The following is an 8,054-nucleotide window of genomic DNA, read 5'->3' as shown; positions in this document are numbered from 1 at the left end:
CCCCTCCCCCTCCAGAGCAGGAAGCGAAAGTAGGGAGTAAGGGTTTTAATCACCCCGCGTTTGGGCTTTTAGGTAGATTTTTCCCACAAATTACCTACCCCAATCCACACCAGACATTACACAATTTAACAGAAATGTTTAATGTTGTCACCTGAAAGAGTCCTTTTTGAGGCCAATTCACAAACCACAAGAAACAAGTATGACATTGGTTCATTTGAAAGTCCGTAGGGAGCGTTCTTTGGTGGGTCCTGCTGCATTAGCGCCTTTTTTATTTTCTATATTGTGTTCATATGGTCTATATTTCTTAATAGATTAAGACTTTGAATTCGTCAGAATCATCATTAAAAAGTGAATGGACACAGAACAGCTTTTCTGAAGACTTTTGCATTTGTCCCACTATTCTCCGGCACAACAATAGACGTAGTTTAAACAACGGTTTGAGAAAAAATGACATTTTATTGAATCTGCAGAATCATAAGTACAATTTGAAGTGCTGTAACAGGGCAACGAGATGATATCAGGTCCTTAATTCTCACCATGTATCCAGAATGAGTTTTAAATACACGTGTATGTCAATGTGCATATGATATCTTTATTTTTTTATTTAAAAAATAACAAAATTATACAAAAAACAAAACAATTTAAGATGGAATGCACAAAATGGTCTGAATGCTAAACCCGATCGTGGATTACATGATTTCACTCTGCAAAGTCTACAGTATATAACCAGTATCATAGAAGCGGGGAATGATTCATCAGAAGCGCAGGAGCCTACAATGAAGGCTGAAGTAAAGAGGGATCTCAGCAGACAGATGGAAAGGGTACTAGACAGAATCTGAATGGAAACAAGGTAATGATATGAGGTTACAGTTCAGTATGAGTGATGCCAGAGCAGAGGAGCAGTATTTGGCGCAAGTGGTTACCCCTGACTAATATCCAGGTCAGACAAACAACTTGCCCTGCCTCACAGCCTGGGAGATACAGAGCGTTGGATCAGCGCAACGTCAGCCCCCGCAAACTTACATCACCATATGCTCAAATTAGACTTAACAAATCCATCCTGAGCGACACTTACTCAACACCGGCCAGTCTCTGGCCACTTTTTCCACTTCATCCAGAAAACCAAATGTCAAAATCCAAACCCCTCGAGACAAAATAACGTTTTGATTGGATGTAATCCGCCAAGTAGCTTTGTATTTAAATTAAATCTGAGCAAACATCATCATAAGCCAGGAACAGCAGTAGTTTCACTTGAAGCCAAACCACCAACTCTTCAGTTTACTCGAGAGAAAAACACAACCATGAGCTCTAAAACAGCTTTCCCATCAAGCATCTGTTTTGCAAATAAACTTGTCCTGTTGTCAAGCGTAGGTCAATGCAAAATACAGGCATACAGTGTGTTCATTTTGTTTGGTGTGTTTGTCAGGTGTTATTTTCTGATTTATTGTTCAGCACTGTCACAATTAACCACATTAGAAAGTTAGAATGTTATTAATGTTCAACACCAACTTGCACCAAACTGGATTTTTTTCACATTACTTCCCCTCAGCCACATTCACAAAAAAATATGAACCACTCTAATCTGCAGGCAAGCTACTTCCCAGAGCACCATGACCTGTAAAAACATTTCCCTAACTTACCTTTATGATACATATACAATTGTACAATGTCATCTAGCTACATAGTGAGAGCCTTGTTTCTTTTAATAAAGCTGAACTTTTTTTCCGCAAACCCCAAACCCACCTTAGAAAGCACCCTGATCACTCATGTCTGTGACAGTCACAGTGCATCACAGGAAAATAAAACAGCAAGAAAACGGGAGAGATGTGTATGGTCAGGGGCCTGTGAGATTATTTACAACACTGAGAAATGGTCAAATATCTTTTTTAAATCATATGAAATGGTCCTCACAGAAACAAATTATCTGGAGTGAAGGAATGATACAGCTTTTCTGTGTAATAACCAGCAACTGAAATGCTTGATTTTGTGTTTATGAACCAACCTTCTTTAAATCTTTGTGACCACCACTGACCAAATGCTAGTAAATCTTGGCAGATTCACCGATCAGATATCAAAAGTAGTTGACAATTTTGGGATTCACCTGGCATGTGGACACAACAAAACTTCCTGTCTGGCATCATTGCTCAAACCCTGACATGCCAGGTGAAAGGTCTGTTTTAAAGACCAGGACTGATTTAAGTGACTTTAATTGCCATTTGCTAACGTGATTATTTCTTTTAAACTCCAGAATAATAACGAGCATAAAGATATCCACTTATCAGAAACAGGCATGAACGGGCAAGCATTTCTTAATCCAGCTGCCAGAACCGTTCTGACCTGAAACTGCAGGTTGAAAAATCCCAAAACTGATCTAATACTGCAACCGCACAAGTCTTGATAAACACCTCTGCCTTGGTTCATAAATCGAGTTGCAGGTTTATTTATTTGATACCCCAACCTTTTTTTTGTGAAAATAAGTATTTTACAATAACAAGAAAGGCAAAAAGAAAGAACAGCATGAAAACAACATTTACCACAGCCAAGGATTCAACAATTTCTCTCACATTAAACGGAAAACAATGATTGGAATGTTCAGTCCAAAAAACTAAAACAGTGGAATGATTGAAAATTTAAAAAAAAAAAAAATCACAATATAGAGTTGTGCTTGGCCTTCTCTTTTATGAATGTGTTTTCTTTCTTTCTTGATTTTGTAGCAAAAAGGGCAAAGGACTTGACATTCCCATTTCCTTTTTCCTAACAGTATAACCTTGATCACCTTAACTTTGTGATTCACTCAGGACTGAAGGCATTCAGGCTGCAAAAAACAGGAATAAGGGTTTACACACTGGCATCCACGCCGACTGAGGTGATGTATTCAGTGTGGCTGCTAGAGATTGACTGATAATGTCCCCTAACTTGTCCCTGATCCCTCCTGTATCCAACAAGCCCGAGAAAGGCAACAACAGGAGGTGCTCTTCAGTTAGGCTACAATTCCAGTTTTACTATGACGTCCACAATGCAGTGCTGAACACGAGAGTGCCTACCCGAGCACACAATGGCGAGATGTGTGTCAATCTATAAATATATTAAAAACCTCTCTGTTAAGACTGATAACTGGCTGATTGGTGCAACAGCAACAGGGCTAGAGGTTAAAGGAATGTACACAAGTCAAAAATATTCAAGCTTCTTCTGATAGACGGAGATTCTGCACTGTGTTTCCAGTCTGGCCAAGATCTAAAGATGCTAAATGAGAAAAAAAACCTAAAACAAACAAGCCTGTGATAATATGCCACACCTTTCAACACTTTAAACCTATTTTCTTCACAGAACAGACGTCTTCAGCTGTGACTTGGGAAAAGGGGATATTTTACTTTTTTCTCCTCTTAAGTTTTGCATGATGTTGTGCTAGGATTAAGTGCTATAGCTAGGATGGAGCTGTGTGGCGTGGCATGGCCCCTGCCATACTGCAATGAACTGTGTGTTTTATCCTTAAGACTTTAATTGTTCCACTTGTGACAGCACTTGAGAGCGGAGTCAGGTTTGGGAAGCGACAGAAAGGATGAGGAACATCCAAACAGAGACAGACTTAGCACAGACAGACAAAGAGGCAGGCAGGCAGACAGACAGAGATGGACAGACAGACCAAAAGTAGAGGGTGTCTGTGGTGAAACAGTGAGAGTAGAGCAGGGACGCAGAAGGGGGGGGGGGTCGGGGTTTCAGGGTCTCACAGGACAGATTAGGGAACAAGGGAGTAAAAAATCAACAGGAAGCGGCGTTAAGATGAGATGGCACTGGGCTTTTCCTTTCCTTCTTTCCCTCCCTTTCTCTACCTCCTCCTTTTTCTCTCCCTTTCACTCAGACGGCCTCCACGTAGTTGGCAGGCAGCATGCCCTGCTGGCCGGTGCGCTCCACGCGGCCGTACATCCAGCCCTCGTCGATCTGCTGCACGTCTATAATCACATCTCCGTCCAAGAAGGAAACCTCGTCTTCATCAGCAGCAGCGTAGTCGTACACTGCCCTGTATCGCTTCTGTGGACAACAACAAAATCTGCCGTTAGTTCCCGACAACACTGTTATGGTCTGATAAGGCTGTTTTCTACTTTAAAAATGAAGGTTCCCTACTTTTTAAGTGTTATTTTCCAAACAAAAATGCCCCTTACGATTTCTTCATAGTCCAAAACAAGAAGGCATAAAACGCTAAAACAATATTCGACACGACACGCTGAAGGATTAGATGATTATCCAAAAAGTAAATCTGTCCTTGAATAAAGACGTTTTAACAACTTTTTTTGACAAATCAATTAGTTGATTAAATCTGAAGATCTGTAAACCTGCATTTTTCCAGAAAGAATCATGCGACAGTCTAGTGTTAAACAAAGAAGTGCTCATTAGTTAAAGCCATTCATTTACAATATTCTTTCAGGTTTTGAATTCATCCAGTTGTCAGTTTGTTTTGTATTAAAGTTCACCAGCAGAAAAAGACGGGAGAACGATGGAGGACTTACCCCAGAGCCGGGCGGGGGGGCGGCAGCCGCCTGTTGCACGGGTTCAGGAGCCGGCTCACAGTGGAAGTTCTGAGAGGCTGCAGGCGGCTGGTAAGCTCCTGGTGAGGCAGAAAGAGGAGTGGAGAGCAGATCAATGAGCTTGAATGTTTGTTATTGCTACTCTGTGAACTACACTTGATTGTTTTTGGTAGTAGAATAAGGATTTCTGTTCATATAAGCATACGCATGTATTTAGTCCTGTCTGAGCACTGCATTGAGTCTTTGACAGGTATTCAGGGGCTCTTGGTATTCTTGTGACACATCCTAATTAACAATAGCTCTCAGAATGAAGTGTGTCATGCTAAATACAAACAGCAGGGACATTCAAACACTTGGCTATAACCTCTCCACTTCCTTCCCTGTACCTCAAGAATCTCTCTGAAACTATATTCATATTTATGACTTCACATATACAGTGGGGCAAAAAAGTATTTAGTCAGCCACCAATTGTGCAAGTTCTCCCATTTAAAAAGATGAGAGAGGCCTGTCATTTTTATCATAGGTATACCTCAACTATGAGAGACAGAATGAGAAAAAAAAATCCAGAAGGTCACATTGTAGGATTTTTAAAGAATTTATTTTCAAATGATTGTGGAAAATAAGTATTTGGTCAATAACAAAAGTTCATCTCAATACTTTGTTATATACCCTTTGTTGGCAATGACAGAGGTCAAACGTTTTCTGTAAGTCTTCACAAGGTTTTCACACTGTTGCTGGTATTTTGGCCCATTCCTCCATGCAGATCTCCTCTAAAGCAGTGATGTTTTGGGGCTGTCGCTGGGCAACACGGACTTTCAACTCCCTCCAAAGATTTTTTATGGGGTTGAGATCTGGAGACTGGCTAGGCCACTCCAGGACCTTGAAATGCTATTTACGAAGCCACTCCTTCGTTGCCCTGGCGGTGTGTTTGGGATCATTGTCATGCTGAAAGACCCAGCCACGCTTCATCTTCAGTGCCCTTGCTGATGGAAGGAGGTTTTCACTCAAAATCTCACGATACATGGCCCCCTTTCCTTTACACGGATCAGTCGTCCTGGTCCCTTGCAGAAAAACAGCCCCAAAGCATGATGTTTCCACCCCCATGCTTCACAGTAGGTATGGTGTTCTTTGGATGCAACTCTGCATTCTTTCTCCTCCAAACACGACGAGTTTAGTTTTTACCAAAAAGTTCTATTTTGGTTTCATCGACCATATGACATTCTCCCAATCCTCTTCTGGATCATCCAAATGCCCTTTAGCAAACTTCAGACGGGCCTGGACATGTACTGGCTTAAGCAGGGGGACACGTCTGGAACTGCAGGATTTAAGTCCTTGGCGGCGTAGTGTGTTACTGATGGTAGCCTCTGTTACTTTGGTCCCAGCTCTCTGCAGGTCATTCACTAGGTCCCCCCGTGTGGTTCTGGGATTTTTGCTCACCGTTCTTGTGATCATTTTGACCCCACGGGGTGAGATCTTGCGTGGAGCCCCAGATCGAGGGAGATTAGCAGTGGTCTTGTATGTCTTCCATTTTCTAATAATTGCTCCCACAGTTGATTTCTTCACACCAAGCTGCTTACCTATTGCAGATTCAGTTTTCCCAGTCTGGTGCAGGTCTACAATTTTGTCTCTGGTCTCCTTTGACAGCTCTTTGGTCTTGGCCATAGTGGAGTTTGGAGTATGACTGTTTGAGGTTGTGGACAGGTGTCTTTTATACTGATAACGAGTTCAAAAAGGTGCCATTAATACAGGTAACGAGTGGAGGACAGAGGAGCCTCTTAAAGAAGAAGTTACAGGTCTGTGAGAGCCAGAAATCTTGCTTGTTTGTAGGTGACCAAATACTTATTTTACCGAGGAATTTACAATTAATTCATTAAAAATCCTACAATGTGATTTTCTGGATTGTTTCCCCCATTCTGTCTCTCATAGTTGAAGTGTACCTATGATGAAAATTACAGGCATCTCTCATCTTTTTAAATGGGAGAACTTGCACAATTGGTGGCTGACTAAATACTTTTTTGCCCCACTGTAACAGTTTTCAGCAAACCATCTTTATGGCTTGGGGGAAAGCCAGAAATTAAACATTTATAGATAGAATATGCTTCATTAGAATTACTTTCATGAGTTTTTAATAAAGACATTTCTGCAGCAATGCAGGTAGTGAATGCAGAGAACAAGTTACATCGGAGATCTTTAAGCAGTGTGGCGAGGCAACACCCAGCCTGGGAGCTCATACAGCCTGTGGCAGGGCTGCAGCCAAGCACAGACAAGGCAAGAAGCTTAAAGAAAAATGTAGATACTCGCTTTTCTCAGTAGATGAAAGCACTCATTCACCACATTCCTCAAAGTTTGAAAACAGAGACCTCCTGATAGGCTTACATCAGAATCCCTCTAGTATCTTGTACTCATTATGTTGTGTTTATACAAAAAGTCTTGTTCAAATGTGACATTCTGTTTTGATTGGTTAGTGGAAGCTAAACATGCAAGCTGATAAATGTTTTTGCTATTTCTGAAACTTTCAGTAAAATATTTGATGCTTATATTTTGTGCGTGTGTTAGAAGGAGTACCTGGGCATGGGTTGCTCGGCTGCTGATATGGAACCTCTCCTCCGGTCTTCCTCTTCTCAAAATCCTCATGGTACTTAATCTGCAGGAGACAAACAGGTCACATATAAAGATGGAGAATACACAAAGCTGCACACAAGAGCTTCATATCTACATGTGAGGTGTTCTTTCCAGGAAGCTTTTACACCCTGCAGTTCATTTGTCATCCACCAGAGGTCTCCCAGTTGCCCTCCAGCACCCATGTGTTTGTGGTGATAGGTGGGGCGCCATGCCCTACGTGCAAGCATATCCTCAGAGAGCAGCTAGACACTGAGAGGAAATGACATCTCGGCGGCAGGAAGTATTGCGAGCTCAGAGTTGCATAGCAACCCTCGCTGACACATCAGGAAGAACAGGTGAAGTGAAAAAAGGGAAACGACTAGAAGTTTGAGGCTTGGGGTGAGAATGAGACTGCAAGAGGAAACACAGAGGCGGCGGCAGGTCATATGACTAAGCACAGCAAAAAGCAACTACAATCCTGTTCATTACTCCTCTCTCAAGTGAAATGTCCTTAGAGATTATTTGTTTTAAATTCTTAACTAAAAAGCACCTGCAGTACAGTTCCAAATCACAAAGTTCTTCATCAACCCACAACCTCTCCAACTGACCTCCAACAGTTACAACATGAAACTGAAACTGAGGGAGTGCTCTATGACTGCACTAAGTACCCGTCCCCCTGATTACCAGGCTGATAACAGACAGACGCACAGTGCTTCGGTCAAGATTTACAACCCTGATTCTGTCCACACATACAGCCGCGCTCAAAGAGCCCACTGTGCCGGCGGCGTTAGCGAGGAGTGTGTTCACAGACTGGATGACAGGAGTGTTTGTGTAAGGACAGTGAAGTGAGGGACTGAGAGAACACAGGGACTGTCCTCAAGTGCAATATGCTAAGTGAGAGTGTGTGAGGGAGATTATTTTGGTTTGTTT

General features: G+C 42.0%; 1 protein-coding gene across 1 annotated transcript in view; it reads right to left on the bottom strand.

Annotated features, from left to right (window-relative positions):
• Positions 1 to 436: 436 nt before the first annotated feature.
• Positions 437 to 8,054, bottom strand: part of lasp1 (LIM and SH3 protein 1) — a 30,408-nt gene continuing 22,790 nt past the window's right edge. The window contains exons 5-7 of the mRNA XM_063903044.1: positions 7,089 to 7,167; positions 4,506 to 4,603; positions 437 to 4,029 (exon numbers count right to left, since the gene is read on the bottom strand). Coding sequence (XP_063759114.1) covers positions 3,856 to 4,029; positions 4,506 to 4,603; positions 7,089 to 7,167 — 351 coding nt within the window. The 3' untranslated portion in view covers positions 437 to 3,855. The remainder of the gene's footprint in view (positions 4,030 to 4,505; positions 4,604 to 7,088; positions 7,168 to 8,054) is intronic.

The sequence above is a fragment of the Eleginops maclovinus genome, chromosome 16, assembly GCF_036324505.1.
Source record: "Eleginops maclovinus isolate JMC-PN-2008 ecotype Puerto Natales chromosome 16, JC_Emac_rtc_rv5, whole genome shotgun sequence".
NCBI lineage: Eukaryota > Metazoa > Chordata > Actinopteri > Perciformes > Eleginopidae > Eleginops > Eleginops maclovinus.
Note: the sequence above shows the minus strand (reverse complement) of the source record. Positions and strands in the feature narration are given on the sequence as shown.